Here is a 17,882-nt window from a genome sequence, read left to right on the forward strand (position 1 = left end):
CTGCATTTTATATACTGTAATAAAATCAACTTATATTTTTATGTTACTTTAACTTAACAAAGTTAAACAATTTGAACTTGTTTTTCTAAGTTATGTCAATTTATCAAAAGTCAAAACTTAAAAAGTAGGTTGAATGTTTAATAGTGTACCTTTTATAATCTAAAGTGTGGTAACTTATCTCGGCAGGTACCTGAGCAGTAATAAGATTGTTCAGCTGGAATTCGGGGCATTTAGGAACCTAGCCGGGAGCTTGCAGGTCCTCAGACTGAGTCGAAACCGGCTGACCCACCTCCCTGTTAAAGGGCTGGAGCTGCCCAAGCTTACGGAGCTGTAAGTGCACTACATACAGTATAGTGTGCACTATATGTGATTTTCTGTAAAAAGTTAAGTATCAATAGGAGTTAGTTGATATAGGTAATAACTGAATAAGCATATATCTTCATAAATTCAGTATTTTTGTGTGTGTGTTACACGTGGGTTTGTATCAGTCATGCCAGCATTCACATTCAGAAGACCCTCATTGATCAAGATCAGATCCAGACTTCTTATAGATCTAGGCACACCCATCTGCATTTGATTCTGCTCAGACTTACTTCAAAAGACAATGCTTTGTTCTTTAGGTGGACAGAGTATTAGATACTGAATATCTGTGCAAATGAGCTCATAATAAACCTCACACACACACAGCTGCAGTGCATTTCAACAACCATAAAGCCACAGCTATGTCGGAGAAAGAGGGATTGGTTAGATAGCACAGAGTGATCAGAGCCATTTTATTTGATCTAATTGGACTGTTGATGTTTACCGGTAACAGGCTGTATGTTTATAGGCCAGTAGATTTTTTTTTAAGGCTAAATTTCTAAGATATATTTTCATATTTAGATCAGGGGTGCCCAAACTCTGTTCTTCAGAGTATAGCTCCAACTTTTACTAGTAAGACTTTAATAAGCTGCTTCAGGTGTTTGATTAGCGTTAGGACAGCAGCCCTCCAGGACCGAGCCTGTGCACCTCTGATTTAGATGGTATAGTCTAAAGAGTAGACAAGGAAGTGTTGGGAAAGATAGGGGAGTGGGATCAAATGACCTCAGAGGCAGAATCGAACTTGGGTCGCCGATTGCACACTGATCCTGTATCTTGGCGCACTAACCATGGGGCTATCAGCGTCGACAGGCTACATTTCTTAAAGGTCCCGTTCTTTCTGTGTTTTTAAAGCTTTTATTATGTTTACAGTGAGCAATATATCATGCGTTCATGTTTCACGTGTATAAAAGCGGTATTTATCGCACAATTTACTTATCTGTATAGCGCTGTTTTCACTGTCCTAAAAATGGGCTGATGTCTTCCTTGTTCTATGAAGTCCCTACCTCAGAAATGCGTATCGAGAACTGATTGTAATAGCATCTTAGCTTTTCAGCTTGCCGTTAAACTGACGTATTCCTTATGGGCGGAGTTTAGTCAAAAAAACTGTTCTACTGATGTCATTAAAGCAGGAAGTAGAGGTCGTAGTCCAAACCGGTCATTCGCTCTGTAGGCTTTGAAAGGCGAATTCTGTTAAAGAAAATATATCGCCTGGCAGTGAACTTTTTTACAGGTATTATTTATGCTATTAAAACATTTCACACTAACTAGGGTTTAAAAAATGGAATCAGAAAGAACGTGACCTTTAAATTATTTTGACTGTAGATCTTTTGGTACTAATGCTTTTTTTGCTTGTGTCCACTTGTAGGGACCTGAGCAGGAACCGGTTACGCTCAATCGAGGGACTCACCTTTCAAGGTTTGAGCAGTTTAGAGGTTCTCAAGCTTCAGAGGAACAACATCAGCAAGCTGACAGATGGGGCGTTCTGGGGTCTGGCAGGAATGAGGGTTCTGTGAGTTCAAACCTTTGTGAATTACGACCACATTCTGACATGAATAAAGGAATGTACTGTTAGAAAAGCCATTATTTGTATTATTTAATCATAATTTTATTTATAATTACATACAGATTTTAACATAAATATAAAATGCAATGATATAGACATTTGCCATAATGTGGCCAATCGGCACACAGACAGTTTGGAACACATGGTTTGAAAACAACATGCATAGAGGAAGACAGAATTTTTGGATGCACTCTTCTTTTAATAAATCATCATTGAGTGTCATCCATCTTTGCTTGTTTTGTCATGTGAAGACACTTGGACTTCAACAGTCTGCATGAGGTGAACAGTGGATCTCTCTACGGTCTGGAGTCACTCGTTAAACTCTACCTCTCCAACAACTCCATCACTAACTTCACCCCTGAGGGCTGGGGCTTCTGCGAGAAGCTCAAAGAACTGTGAGTCATCACCGCATCTCTTTTTGGTCTCATTTTCCCTCTTTTAATCATAAATAATCTTTTAAATAAAGCAAACAGCCACACAGAGGTCATGCATTACAGGCAGCGTTGAAGTATAAAGTGTGATTTAATAATAACAGTAATTAGAATAATAAATTATTTTGCCAAGTGATATAGTCCATTGGAACTGATAGTTGATATAACTTTGTTAAAATGATAATACTTCTTAGAGGTCGACCGATATGCGGTTTTTTTTTTTTTTTAAGGCCGATGCCGATATGAGAAAAGCAATGTGGCCAATATAAGGCCGAAGTTTAAAATGCACGTGTTATACACAACACAAGTCGGCAAGTGTGAATAGTTATCTTACATCTGTTAGACACTGGCTGTGTGTTTGACCACATGAGCCGGTCGGCGTGTAGCACAGTGATTACTATGTTGCAGAAGTGATTAAAAAGCATATGAAGCAGATTGCCCTACGGTCGTTTGGTATCGTGCGCCAACCAGTCTGTGGGTCGCTGCGTGAGCTCGAGTGTTTATCTTGGAACACAATGCTAATGCGTTAAACGGAAAGCCGATAATTAAAAATATATCGGTCGACAACTAATACTTATAATAATTTGGTGCTCACAAACCGGTCGTATAACATTTTATGTTAAAGGTCTTGGATATTTAGATTAGGGATGCAGTGGTTGACCAGCCGTAAATCAGAAGCGGACGGTTTTTGCTTATAATGCGCAATGGGCAACCGATTTGTTGTATTTTTTCGGCTGATTTTTCCGAAATAGCGCGCGAGCGTGCACAGACTAAATTTATAATCATTCCCGAACATGTCTTTTGTGTGGTGCTATATCGAAATCAGTGCACAGGATGTGAATATTGCAATTTGCAATGTTTTCAAAGGACAAGTTAATCGCGGAGGAACAACAGGAAATTCGCAGGGCTCTCAAATCTCTGTCTTTTGCCACCAAAATTTGAGAGTGTGCCACTGAATTTTACATCCAGTAGCACATGTGCGACCAGTAAATTTGACCTTTTTTTTTGTGATGTGACACTGAATTTGAAACAGCACATTGTACTTTCTGCATCTATCATTAAAGTATTTATTAAATTAGTAAAAAATGGAAATTAGTAGAAATGTAAATATTTGGTTAGCATGTTGTTTTACCGTGTGTGCCCCTAAATTTCCTGGTTGCGCCCCTAACATTTTCAGTTGGGGGCCACTGTGCTCCTAGTGAAAAAAGTTAGTCTGGAGCCCTGTGTTATAATTTATATTTGTGCTGGTCAGTTATAAAAAATAGGTCAAATTTAACTGCTAGCAAAAACTTGAAGAATGCATGTTAATGATATGTAAGCTTTAAGTTTTTGATGTTTTTATGGACACTTGTGTGTGTTTCTCCGATACAGTATAGCTTCTCAGATTTGACACCTGGTAAACACTAGTCTCACCCAGTCTTTACATTACACGCAAGTGTCCATTTGCAATGGTCTGCTATCATCCATTGAACTAAACACACTACATTATTCGCCTAAAATAGATAAGCACTGTTTAATCACCTAGTGATGCACTGGATTGCCCCACGCTTAAACGCTCAACTTCATTTTGACTCGCTTCTGATGCTAGAAAGAAAAACAGTGTAATACTCTGTGTTTAGAACTACTTGGCATTATGTGACCACCTGAAAAATGACCTTATCTGGGTGAATGTGTGTATACACAGGGCAGACCCCTCAAGCATGCCATATCCTTCCTGTCTGTGGTCTGTCTTCCTGCAGCTAACACTCTTGTCTGTCGTGGGGGTAACAAGCTTTATTGGTAGGGCTTGTTGACTGTGTTGACTATCAGCTGAGTGGTCTGCCGAGGTTTGCACGTACTGTATGTTTATGACATGACTGTTTAAGCATTCAGGATGAGATGGATGTGTTAGTGGGCCACCTACCTGATGTACACTTACGTAAAACTCTGTGTTTGCTTCTGTAATTTAATCTCTTATTAATAGTACTGCTATCTAAGTTGTGGGGGCACTGCTGTAGAAGTAATATTTCAGAATGGGTCTGACACATCTGATTCTGGTAGTAATGGAGCGCAAATACCTACCTTTTTATATTGACTTTAGAATGACCAATTGCGAAAGATTATAAAGACAGACAGAAGATAGATGAAATATGGAAATTAGATTTTTTTTTTTCATTCTTGTTTGTTTGTCTGTTTGTTTTATTAGGAACCTGTCCTATAATAACTTGACAAAACTGTCTGAAAATAGTTTTGCCAAGTTGGTGAAACTGATCTCTCTGCGTTTGGGACACAACTCCATCAGTCAAATCACAGAGGGAGCATTCAGAGGCCTCGGCTCACTGCGCACACTGTAAGTGTCTTTACTTAAGAGAAAAACTTGAAGTCTTGGATTGTATATACAGTTGCATATTAAAGGGGCCATGACATGAAAATCTGACTTTTTCCACGTTTAAGTCTTATGGTTGGGTCCTTGGTGCTTCTATCAACCTAGAAAATGTGAAAAAGATCAACCCAGTAACTTAGTTTTGGTAAACCATTCTTTACAAGCACATGAAAAAATAGGTCGTTGAAATTTGGCTCTCCTTATGATGTCATAAGGAGCTCTAATTATAATAATACCACCCCTTAATCTACACTATCCAATCACAGCACTGCCATTTAGTGCAGAGAAAATTAGAGAGAGAGAAAATAATTCACAGCACAATTGAGTTTCAATTGCAGCAAACCAACATCATTGTGATCAGTGTTTGCACTTCATTAGCTCATTTGCATTTTAAAGGACACACCCAAAACGGCACATGTTTGCACACACCTACAAAGTGTCAATTGTATCATGCTATAATAAGTTATTTATATGGTATTTTGAGCTAAAACTTGACATATGTGCTCTGGGGACATCAAAGATTTATTTGACATCTTAAAAAAAGTCTTGTGCTGTGGCCCCTTTAAAAGCATTTAAAGTGCACCTGACATGATTTCTTGCAATCTAAAAGGATTCTAACAACAATGAGGTATTTCTGAATGGCCGGGATTAAGAGGATTTTGATTAACGTTAAATTTGTGCCGAGATCATTTTGTTAATATCATAATCTCATTTTTGACAGAGGTGGCGTTGAGAGGCTTTTGCATCTGATCTCCTCATTTGGTACTGGGGCTGTGATACAGTCATAGTACATTCCAAGTTTTCCGAATCCCATGTGGGTTAAATACATTTTGGGCTCTGTTTAAAATCAGGGAAATAATGCAACTTTTTCTTATAAGTCAAACTTATTGGTTTAGTATTTGTAGTAGTAGGTACGCCTTGTTCCCTTTTAAATCCATATTTGAAACTGAAATAAACTCTTACTGGTTTTTCTCAAACAATTAAAACTTAGGACAAATCTGTTGGACTTGATTTAGTGGCCTTGCTAAATCTAACTAGCTGTTAGATTTAGTGAGAACCCTCTTTCCAGACCTTTCCTCATTGTTTCCTTGTTGGTTCCCACCAAAGTTAGATGCACATATGCTCCCTGCTCAAGGCCTCCTTGAAGAGGCAGCCTCTTTTTCCCTAAATGTGCATAGTAAAATGCATTATGGGAGACCAACTCTCCAGTCTGACTTCAAAAGACACACACACACACACAGACACACACAAAGTCTAAAGCGCCACTTCTTGCCCCTTTCTTTCAGCCTCCCTAAAGGAGAAAATTCTGTCTTTACTTTCTCAGATGAAGGCTTTTTCACAGTAGAATGACAAGCCAAGGCACAACATGGCCCTGGCAGTGGGCAGAGCGTGAGGGGGTGAAGGGGCCCGTCAAGTGTGATTCTGAGAGCTTCTTTCTCCTTTTCTCTTTTGTTCCAGCCTTCCTTTATATCTTACTTGCTTGATTTTCTATCTCTCTCTCTCTTTCTCTACTTTGCTCACTCACTCTCCTCTGTGCCAGTTATAATCTAATTATGGCCTTAGTGCTTTGCTGGGGCTTCTGTTGAAAAGGAGCCGGGGAGGATTTAATTGGTGCGCACTCCTGGCCGGGCGAGAGGAGCCCTGGTCTGGTCTGAAAGACCAGATCCGCACCATCTTTGTGTCAGGAAGGTGGGGGTCAGGCCTGGGGCCCTCCGGCCCCACTGTTATTAACAAGCCAGGGTCCATTCAGAAGCAGCCAGCCAGAATGAATAGGAAATTGGCAGGCGAGGCCAGGCACGGAGAGAAAGTTACAGAAAGAGCCAAGGGCCGATTGTGGACCCAGAGGGAATAGGCAAATTTCCTCCACCCTCTCACCTCAAAAAGACGTTTATTCTTTGCGGCTGCCTTTTTAATGCTTTTGAAACAATGCGACTCCTTAGAAAAAGTTGTCAATGTGCCAGTACTGTATCTTATTGTTATACTTCGGTACTTTGATATGTGTAATTGGATTGATTACTATCTTAGGTTTTACAGTAGCTAGTAAAGTTAACCATTGTATGCGACAAGTGTCTTAAAGGTGACAGCAATTTTTACTTTCTTCTACTCCAGTTATGTGAAAAGATACTATAAATAATCCATTCATGGGTTGAAAAATGTAAACATTAGTTCTGCTGGCCTTATCCATCTTCTTTAGAGATCCCTGTCAAAAGTTAAATACTCAAAACCGCACAGTCCGCTTGCACCGTCTAGACATGTCCATGGCTTGTCTGGAGTTGTATTATGGGATATGCCCTTACCTTCCAACTTGTTTGGTGCGGTGATTGATTCAAACGGCTGTCAAAGCGAGTGTGTGCGCTTCTGTGTGAAAGAGTTGTGTTTGTGCCAGTCGCTTTCAACTGTCATGCGTTATTCATGCATTATTCATGCGTTAGCCTGCACTCCTTAACACGTTTCACAAAGGAAAGAATGTGCTCGGCTGGCAGGGTAAGCAAGAGAGATGTCCAGCAAGAAAGAAAGAGTGTTGTTTTTAACCAGGTGTCTTGGGCAAGCCTAATGTCTACCAACGGTGTATGGACAAGCAATCTTAATCCCTACTTTGTTTCTTTGTTCTCTTTAGGGAGCTTGATCACAATGACATCTCTGGTACTATAGAAGACACCAACGGAGCCTTCGCTGGGCTTGAAAACCTCAACAAGCTGTGAGTATCAGTCCTTTCCTGTATCTATCATCATCATCTTTCCTCCATCATCTATATTTTGGGCATCAAACACTGTCTTAACCCTGTACAACAATGACAACATTTTCAATGAGACGTTTATGCTCCTGCTGGATTCTTACATTCCTGTCCCACATAGTTGTATATTAAGCACTGATTGGCCTCCACAGTGTAGCATCAGGCAATTTCTAGATGTGAAACCATAGGAAATCTCAGCATGTGATACACAAAGCTCAGTTTTCACCCACTGCAGATTAAAGAAAGTAGTGCTTGGAGATAAAGGCATGGGTGAATTGGATTTGAGTGCTGGGGCGAACACTTTTTCATCCTCGGCTGATAAGAGATGAGGTTTTGGCTTGGTTGTTGTGATGGAATCAGTGAGGGTGTAACATGTGAGGGGGCCGGAGGAGGGGGTGCGTTCACACACATCAAACGTTCCCCTTGTGCCTTTTGTTACGGGAGCAGAGGTTCGTAAATCTGCGGAAGCCGCCTGTTGATGCACAACCCTGCCAAATCCTGCCAGTTACCCTGCCAGAAAGCCTATTCACCCATCCTGGGAATATGTGAGAGAGAATTAAAAGACTGACGTGTAGGACATCAAAGTGTTTTCCGCAGTTTTATTACCATGGGATGGCCGTTTCTATAGTTCAGGATGGAAAAGAGCAACGCTGCCTCTTTTTGTTTCGTAATGATTCGCTTGCTTGTCGTTCAGGTTTCTGTAAGCATTAGTGTTCCAGTTAACATCTCTTTTAATGCTTTCTATTTGGGGGTCTGAGTGATTCATTGTTTAAATTATGAGTTTTCGTTGACGCTCAGATTTCAAGACATTTCCGAGGGTGACCTGTGGATGTGTGGTTGTCTCAAAAATTATGTGTGGGCAGAAGGAGATGAGTGGAAGTGTTGTCTTAGTCATCCAGGAGATGACAGATGCTGTCGCGCACCCCTAGACCTTCAGGCCGCTGACAGATATGGCAGGGACTGGGCTTTGTATGTTAGGGATTGATTGGTGATGATTCACACTGTGTGGTTGCGGGTGGGAGATATTAAAAAAACTGGATTCTTATAACAAAGTTGGCAAAATATCAGGAAAGATTTTAGCATAAAAAACAATGATATCAATTTGAAATGGTTCTGTGAGATGATATACAGTATGTTTTGCTTAGTCATAATGGATTTCCCCTAATATCACAGTGAGTGCAGCCAAATGAAATCCTTTATTTTGCAAAAATAACCCACTCAGCTAAAGTCTCATATTTGATCAGATCAGTATTTTCTGCAATACAGAATAGGAACTTTAGTGATAAGGCTAGATGCTGTCAGGAAGTATAATTTGTTTATAAAAGCATGCAGATGCCCCTCACATGTGGAATCTTAAGACTGAAGGACAATTTCTGCTGATCCAAAGCCCGAAGGATTATACCAAATTGAAATAACAGCACTGTATAAGTGCCATGATTCCTAACTCAGGTTTATAATACATTGTGCCAGTATTTGCAGTCCTGTTTGGGACTTCTAGACAGGTAACGCAATGATCAAGAGCTTGTTTTGCTCCAACATGCTTAAGGGTGGAAATCATGTCATCCTGGTGGAAGATTTATATCCCTGAAGGCCTGTTAAGCTTTGCGTATGTGTGTTTTGTATGGTGGCTTGTGAAGGGTGAGCAGGATTAGCCCCTACAAGGGGAAAGCAGCTCATTCCGGGGGTTGAACTTCATCTTTGACAAGGCCACTTTTATTACTTTACAAGCTGCGTGTCCTCCAGCCACTGAAACTCCTTTTCATGTGACCTCGAGTTCGGGGCTCCACCCTGTCATCGCTATTAAATTCTAATAAAGATAAAAGTCAGCTTTGAAGAGCTGCGCCGGACCCCGATTCCTCACCCTCATCTTAATCTCTACACAGTTCGGATTACCAATTCCACAATCCCCCTCCTTATCAGTTTCAACCCAACTAATTGTACACTCTTTTCTTTTTTCTCACCCTCTCTCATCCTCCCCGTATGTCTGGAACTGGCAGAACTCTGTTTGGAAACAAGATCAAGTCGGTGGCCAAGAAAGCCTTCTCTGGCCTGGAGGCTCTGGAGCACCTGTGAGTATCCCAAAATCCAATTCGGCCCCTACAGCGGCTGCCAAAAGTAGATGCCTTAAGAGGGCTGCTAGCAATTTAATAGTGTCTTTGTAAAAGGAGAGGACAGAGTTGGTTTGCAGGGCCAGCTGCTCTTGTCTAGTTAAGAGTCAGCTTTACTTGTACAGGAACAGAGTTATGGACCATATGGTCAGTTTCGTAGAAGAAATTAAAATTCTAAGCACTGCTGCATCCGTAGCTCCATGTACAATACTTAGGCTTTTCCTGTAAAAAACTAAGTTTTACGAAGGCCAGATTTGCATGCAAGTGGAACAGCTGTGCGTGAACATTCCCATGTCCTCTTTCCGTCACGGCTGATGGCTCTGTTTAATCTCTCAACAGGAACCTGGGAGAAAACGCCATCCGCTCCATCCAACCTGAGGCATTCAGCAAGATGAAGAATCTGCGATACCTGTGAGTCGCATTAAACGCTCGTTCCTTCTTGCATGCGCAACCACTCATGCGGTCATGGCCTGTGATTCAGATGCATTACAACTATCATTTGGTTTTGCTGATCTCTCTCTTTCCTCATCCATCTTTTCCAGTCACATTCAGAGTGATAGTTTTCTGTGCGACTGCCAGCTGCACTGGTTTCCGGAGTGGCTGGTGGGGCGAGGACTGCAGGCTGACGTTCAGGCCACATGTGCTCATCCAGAGAACTTAAAGGGCACCAGCATCTACCGGGCTCCACCACAGAGCTTTGTTTGTGGTGAGGACTGTTATATATCATACTTCGAGTCTATAAAAAATGATTTTGTTTTTACTCCCCAACTAATGTGAATAAAAACTATTATGCATGCGCTTCTATGCAGACGACCTTCCAAAACCTCAGATCATAGTCAACCCCGTTTCAACGGCAGCAGTATTGGGGAAAGATGTTCGTCTCACCTGCACTGCAGCCAGCAGCAGTAGCTCACCCATGACCTTCACCTGGCGCAAGGACCAGGAGACTCTGCGGCAACCTGAGGTGGAGAACTTCGCCAATATGCGGGCCAGTGATGGAGGGGTAATGGAGTACACCACCATCCTTCACCTCCGTCACATCACCTTCAATCATGAGGGCCGCTACCAGTGCATCATTAGCAACCACTTTGGCTCCTCCTACTCTAGCAAGGCCCGTGTCACTGTAAACGGTACGTATGTCTTTTACACCTTATGATTATACCTGATGATTAAGGTGGTCTTAGCTGGTTTAGGCAGATCTTAGCTGGTCTTAGATGACTTATGGTGATTTTAGCTGGTTGAGGCTGATCATAGCCAATTTAAGATGGTCTTAGCTGGTTTGAGATGGTCTCAGCTGACTTGAAATGGATTTAGCTGGCTTGTTAGCTGGTAAGACTGGTCTAAGCCGACGTACGATGGTTCTAGCTGGTTGAGGCTGATCATAGCTGATTTAAGATGGTCTTTGCTGATTAAGGCAGATCATAGCAGGCCTTAACTGACTTATGATGGTTCTAGCTGGTTGAGGCTGATCGTAGATGATTTAAGATGGTCTTAGCTGGTTTGAGATGGTCTGAGCTGACTTGAAATAGATTTAGCTGGCTTGGACGGGTGTAAGCTGGTCTGGTCTTAGCCGAAGTATGATGGTTCTAGCTGGTTGAGGCTGATCATAGCTAATTTAAGATGGTCTTAGCTGGTTTAGACAGATCTTAGCTGAATTATGATGGTTCTAGCTGGTTGAGGCTTATATTAGATGTTTTAGGATGATCTTAGCTGGTTTAGGAAGTTTTTAGTTGATATAAGATGATCTTAGCTGGTTTAGGCAGATTTTAGCTAATTTAAAATGGTCTTTGCTGGTTTAGGCAGGTCTTTGTTAATATAAGATGGTTTATAGCTAGTTTAGGCAGATCTTAGATGATCTTGGCTGGTTCTAGGGATGCTAAACAATTAATCGTGATTAATCGTTAGCAGAATAAAAGTTTTTGTTTACATCACATATGTGTGTAAACTGTGTACAATAAATATGTATTTATATATAAATATGAACACATTCATGTATAATTGTAAGAATTTTTTTTATATATTAAGTATTTATATTTATATATAATATAAATTATACATAAATATACAAATGTATATACACATGTAAACATTTCTAAAACATATACATGCATGTGTGTACATTTATTTATACAAAGTTATTATACACAGTTCACACACATATATGATGTAAACAAAAACTTTTATTTTGCTAACAATTAATCCCGATTAATCGTTAAGCATCCTAGCTGACTTTTGATAGTTCTAGCTGTTTTAGGCTGGTCTTAGCTGAATTAGGAGGTCTTTGCTGGTTTAAGATGGTTTCTCTACCTCATCTGCTTAAGGGGTCAAAAAACAGACTGACCAGTCATCTTTGCAGATGAAAATGCATAAATCGCACAAGTTTCATCCAGTGTTCATGCAACATTATAAATATTTGTGTGGCGCATTTCCCGCATTGCGTACATTGTACAAGCTATGGAACATAATTCAATGACTGTGAAAATTTTAAATCCTCTTGTCATCCTCGACCGAACCATGTTTCTTCTGAAATGTGGAACATTTGTAAGCTCTGTTGCCGTGTTATGCTGTGTTAGCAGTACACACAGATTACATGCCCTGTCAGTTGGAGCAACAGATGCAAATTGATCATCCAGAGACATTTTTGGTTTCATGCCTGGCCAAATCAAGTCATTTCCCATTGCCAATTGAGTTAGTCACAGCTGTGAATGCCGGGCTTGTTTGGTGCTGATGTAACATCATGGGAATAAACCCGGCTTGTACTAATGTACCTTAATTCGATTGTTTCGCTCTTTGTACAGTGCTGCCTTCCTTCGTGAAGACGCCGCGTGACATCACCATACGCACGGGCACAAAGGCGCGATTGGAGTGCGCGGCAGAGGGACACCCAACTCCTCAGGTGGCTTGGCAGAAAGACGGCGGTACGGATTTTCCTGCCGCCCGTGAGCGCCGCATGCGTGTGATGCCTGACGATGATGTCTTCTTTATAATGGACGTAAAGCCCGAGGATATGGGCACGTACAGCTGCACAGCCAAAAACACGGCCGGTATGATCTCGGCTAACGTCACACTGACTGTTCTAGGTAAGGCAACTCATGTCATTTTTAGTGTCATTCTTTTTGGACATTTCTATGATTTATTATAATTTACGTAAATTTTCTACTCCTAATATGGAAATCAGATTTGGTCTTTATTATAAAGGTGTTGGAATTTTGCAAACCCCTGCTTAATTTTCTGTAAAAAAGTAGTTTTTTCAGTCTGCTCATCTGATGCAGCTGGGCCTTTGTTCTGAGTTGAAGGTGAAAGGTCAGGAAGCAGGTCATAAGGGTTAGGGGGAGGGCGGGGGGCTCAAACAGTGATGTTTTTGACTATTTCTGAACTCTGCTTTCAACCAAGTAATTGCAATGCAGAAACTGAGCCTTTATTCCATGTATGCTTTTTATTCAAGCGTGGACATTGACAGTCTTTGTATGGTATAAAAACAGACAAAGTCATTTACCATAGTTTTAAATGGGTGCTCATGCAGTTACTTTAGTCTTTAGACGGCAATAAAATATTTTACAGCTCTCTAAAAGATTATGATTGGTCAGGGACATCATCCTGCCATTTTAGATATTTCAAAACATATTATCGATTGATGTCCCAGGTAACATATCCAAATATTTGGCTACACTGTCCTTGTCGGAATTTAATTTCCAACCTCTTCCTGCAGAGACCCCTCACTTAGCTCAGGAAATGGAGGACCGAAACGTGGTGGTGGGCGAGACTGTTGCACTGCAGTGCAAGGCCTTAGGCAGCCCACCTCCTCGAATCACCTGGTTTAAAGGGGAGGAGCCTCTTCATCCCAGCGACCGTCATCACTTCACTCCAGGCAACCAGCTCTTGGTGATCGGCAGCACCACTTTGGAAGACGCCGGACGTTACACGTGCGTCATGTCCAACACACTTGGGACAGAGCGCGCTCACCTCCAGCTAAACATTTACCAGCGCGTTGAAGAGTGTACGCCGTTCTCTAGTCCCAGCACAGTCACCATAGGGATCATCGTTATCGCCGTGGTGACCAGCATTGTGGTGACATCACTGGTGTGGGTGTGCATTATCTACCAGACGAGGAAGAAGAGTGAAGAGTGCAGCGTAAACACGGGTGCGTAAATTAGTTTGCAGGGTTATTGATGTGTTTTGAAATGCACAAGACTTTAATTTATAATCTTTGGTTTTGACTCTTACAGATGAGACCGTTGTACCTCCTGATGTCCCCAGTTACCTGTCCTCACAGGGCACTTTATCAGAGAGACAGGACATTTGTATACGAGTGGAGTCAAATGGTGGATCTCAATTAAATGGACGCTTGGAAAACAATGGTATGGCATCCACGCTATACTCGCTTAAAAGATCTTGTCTGGATATCAAAGTAACAATGAAATAAAAAAATGTATAAAAGTATTAAATGTATGTACGTTCAACTTAAACGATCCAATCAGTTTTCAATGTACGAATTCAAGACCCGCCCTACCTTTATCATCATTTTAAAAGCCGTTTTACTCGTATATACGTCATGACGAAAAAATAAGACAATTACTACTTCCATTTAATTGTGACTTTGAAAGACGTATGATCACCGTGAAACATAGTTGGTTAACAAGTATCTCTCTCATTTTTTAACCCAGGCTTTGGAGGACCCGTGTGCACAGACTGCTTGGAAAATGGCACCAGCTACGCCAAACACTGTAACTACCTCGCTCATGAAATAGCGCCTCCTTCAGGTCCAGAGTATCAGCAACCATCAATCTTCACAAGTCAAAACGGTGAAACACACTGCAATGGCACACCCAACGGGGTCAGGAAAGATAGCCAAACACCAATCTTTCCCACCAATCACGACAGGGTGATGATGGCACCCTCACCACACCAGTACAACAACTGTAAAGGTGAGAGTGATGAAGAAAACAGATATTAATATTTCTTGGATAACTCCCACATATAAATTGTAGCCATCTTTTCAATAAGCATCGGCACTTGTCAAATTTATCAAGAGAAGTCATGCATATTTGCTGTGACATGCACATGTTAATGCTTTTAAATGATTTACATTGGGTTGGTAAATCTTAGTTTAGCTTCTTTACCCAATGAATATAAAATTTGGGTTGTTTCAGTGCCATTTGTCTTTCTGCTGTGGAACATAAACCTGGCACTTTTCCATATAATGAAATTGAATGGGGACCAGAGCTCTCAATTCCCCAAATAATTATAAAAACCCATATAGCAGAAGTTGAGGTTGAGCAAATGATGACAGAAATGTCATTTTTGAGTGTATTGTAAGTGGATCTATCTGCCAAATGCGTAAATCCTCCGAGTTATTTCTAATACCTCTCTTCCTCTCTCATTTCCTCAGGATTGTTTGTGAATAGGTCCGACACGCCTCCCTCACTTGAAGAGAACTACCATCGGCCAGTAAAGCTCCTGCCCGCACGGGACTTTGACCTCGGGTCCGAGCTTACACAGACTCTGTTGCCCAACGGGCACACGTACGTGCCCGATCCCGCCCTGAGCGAAAGTGAACCCTTAAAACGGGCCTGTGACTGACACCGCACCCAACCCTCGTCTTCTAATCTTTTGCACTGAGAACTGCTACCTCACACTGAGGGGCACACGCAACGCTGGCCCCATTTATCTGAATGCAGAACGGGGCGTCCGGAGTTTGAAGGCAAAGCTTGAATGGGATGACGACGTCCCATCCGAGCGTTTAAGTTGTATATAGGTTTATAAATCCTCCTCAGGGAGGTCGTCTTTCACACTTCAGAAATGTGACTTGCATTTGACGCATGCAAATGTATGATAGAGTGCTATAACGTCGGGCTTTGAACTGTACATAAGAGTTTTGGTATATATAAAAATATATATATATGAATGTATGTATTCTATAACTTTTACAAAGGAGTGTTGAACTCTATTTGGTGCATGGTCAGAACAGAGTGGTTATTTTTGATTTTCTTTCTGGATCTCTTCTGTTTCGTCAGTTTTTATAAGCAGTGCCTTATTGCAAGATCAAATAATCCACAAGATCCGAAGAGCATAGTTCTCAACACTTTTCTTTGCCACAAATGGATTGTTTTTACATGCACTTGACGTTTAGAGAAACTGAATATTCATAACACGTAGCCTTTAGAGATACTGGCAGTGTCTGTGGCATGCTGTCAGTTACTACACAAAATTAAGATGGTACAGTTGGTACATACAGGTAGAACGATTTGATGTCTATGCGTGGCAATGTGCTTGATTTGTTTGCTGCAAAAAATATTTTTTTAGTATTTTCCAGTAAAAACATCTGAATTTTTTTATGAGATAAAGTTTGTTTGATAGGGAAAATCATGTTTTCTTGTTAAAAACATATTTTTCACTACTGAAAAAAATGAAAAGTTAAAAAAATACTTCAATTGGTAACACATAATAATGTTTGTTTCTCAACTTAAAATTTTCCCTTAAAATTCCAATGTACCATACAACTCAAAAACAAAAAGCTAAACATGTTGCATATATTTGGAAAGCTGAAAATCTTGTGATTCGAATGATGTAAACCGTTTTTAAGATCCAGTGACACCGCAGGTACAATTTGTGTCCTTTTTTTGTGGCTTTTTTAGGAATGCTAATGGGTTTTAAAGTATTTTTCTTTCAAAGAAAATATAAGTTGAGAAACAAAAATTTTAAGGTGTTACCAATTGAAGTATTTTTTAAATTGATTCAACTTTTCCTTGTTTACAGTGTAACTGTAAAGAGGAAAATAATGAACTTGAATCTTGAACTTGAATCCTCAAGTCTCTGAAAACAATTTTATCTCTTCAGCAATTTTTCTTCTAGTTAATTTCTCATGTTTAATTTTTTTACTGGAAACCAAGACAAAAATACAGATTTCTCTTTTTTTGTGTAAACTTGCATTTTAAGTGCACACTGTAAAAAATAAAAAGTTTGTTCAACTTAAAAAAGCAAGTTACCTGTTTGCCTGAATTTTTAAAAATTAATTTAACGTAAAAATATTTTTTTATCAACGTAATATTTTTTTTTAAATTGGAATAACTCAAAATTTTGAGGCAGTCTGGTAACTTGCTTTTTTAAGTTGAACAAACAAATCTTTTTTACAGTGCAAGTTTTCATTTTTACAAATTGAGGTACAAAATTATCGTCTAGAATTTGTTGTCACTAAACTGCATTTCTTTCAATATCCTGAAATATTTTCTTTTTAGTCAGGCATTGTATTTTTGTGATAACAGAACAACTTTGCATTGAATATTTTGCATTCATTATGCACTGTAAAAAAAGAATTCGCTGGATTTCTTTAAAAATATAGTGCATAATTTTTGCATCCACTTTTTTACTTGAAATATTAAACAGTTGCTTAAAATTACACATGAAACTTGCTTAAAAAAATGGATGCAAAAATTATGCACTATATTTTTAAGGAAATCCAGCCTTTATTTTTTTTTAGTGTGGTACAAAAATATTGGCATAAAAGAAGCACTTTGAGATTAATAATGTAAGAGACAATTCAAATCAGTCTCTCTTTCTGACAGCAAAAAGCTTCTGCACTCGCCCTGACACCTGTGGTGTTTCAGTGAATTTTTTTAAATGTATTTGACCGCCTTTTAACATGGGAAAATAACAAATCAATGTGAATGTCCAAAAGTAACATCTAGAGAGTTTTGTTCTAACGGTAACAAAACAGAAGCTGCCAAAACTAAAGGGAAAGAACAGATCTCTAGATAACTGTTTTAAAGGGAGCTTGTTTTCGGCACCTTCCTTTAACAGCACCGAATGTTTTCATGTAAAGGGAATAAGCTGTATTTTCTTCAACACCTCACCAGCTAATCTTTCAGTTTTTGTTTGAGAGTTCAGTAGCTAATTTTATATACTGTCCTTATTAGTTAGCCTAAACCAAATAACAGATTTGTGTTGACAGCCAAGGTTTGTAATTCTAGGCCAAATAGTGAAACTACTACTAACCTAGGGTAAAGTTGGTCAAGATTACGGCTATTGACAGTTTAACCACCAAAAATGGTTGAAATGACATCTTAATGTTGAAAATGTTAGGTATATTGACTGCAGTACTAAGGTAGCTTGAAAGGATTTTGGTTTGCTGGCTAACAGTGTAAACCATTGCTGTGAAAAAAACTTTGCTAGCTCACATAGGTTAACTACAGATGTGTGGCTCGTCCTCTTTAAGACCAATTAATTTATTGAAATGAACTCTAATCACAGCTGTACATCCACATTGCTAAAACTGTTGAAGTGTCAAACATGCCAAAAGTTTATTAAAGTCACATGTTCTCCTTTA

General features: G+C 40.0%; 1 protein-coding gene across 1 annotated transcript in view; it reads left to right on the top strand.

The window, feature by feature from the left end:
• lrig1 (leucine-rich repeats and immunoglobulin-like domains 1) overlaps positions 1-17,882 on the top strand; it is a 37,371-nt gene extending 19,489 nt beyond the window's left edge. Inside the window, exons 5-18 of the mRNA XM_065241538.2 lie at positions 187-330; positions 1,727-1,870; positions 2,176-2,319; positions 4,541-4,684; positions 7,335-7,415; positions 9,449-9,520; positions 9,899-9,970; positions 10,102-10,265; positions 10,369-10,689; positions 12,358-12,639; positions 13,269-13,700; positions 13,786-13,917; positions 14,224-14,484; positions 14,949-17,882. Coding sequence (XP_065097610.1) covers positions 187-330; positions 1,727-1,870; positions 2,176-2,319; positions 4,541-4,684; positions 7,335-7,415; positions 9,449-9,520; positions 9,899-9,970; positions 10,102-10,265; positions 10,369-10,689; positions 12,358-12,639; positions 13,269-13,700; positions 13,786-13,917; positions 14,224-14,484; positions 14,949-15,139 — 2,584 coding nt within the window. The 3' untranslated portion in view covers positions 15,140-17,882. The remainder of the gene's footprint in view (positions 1-186; positions 331-1,726; positions 1,871-2,175; positions 2,320-4,540; positions 4,685-7,334; positions 7,416-9,448; positions 9,521-9,898; positions 9,971-10,101; positions 10,266-10,368; positions 10,690-12,357; positions 12,640-13,268; positions 13,701-13,785; positions 13,918-14,223; positions 14,485-14,948) is intronic.

The sequence above is a fragment of the Paramisgurnus dabryanus genome, chromosome 14 (genome assembly GCF_030506205.2).
Source record: "Paramisgurnus dabryanus chromosome 14, PD_genome_1.1, whole genome shotgun sequence".
Classification (NCBI taxonomy): Eukaryota; Metazoa; Chordata; class Actinopteri; order Cypriniformes; family Cobitidae; genus Paramisgurnus; species Paramisgurnus dabryanus.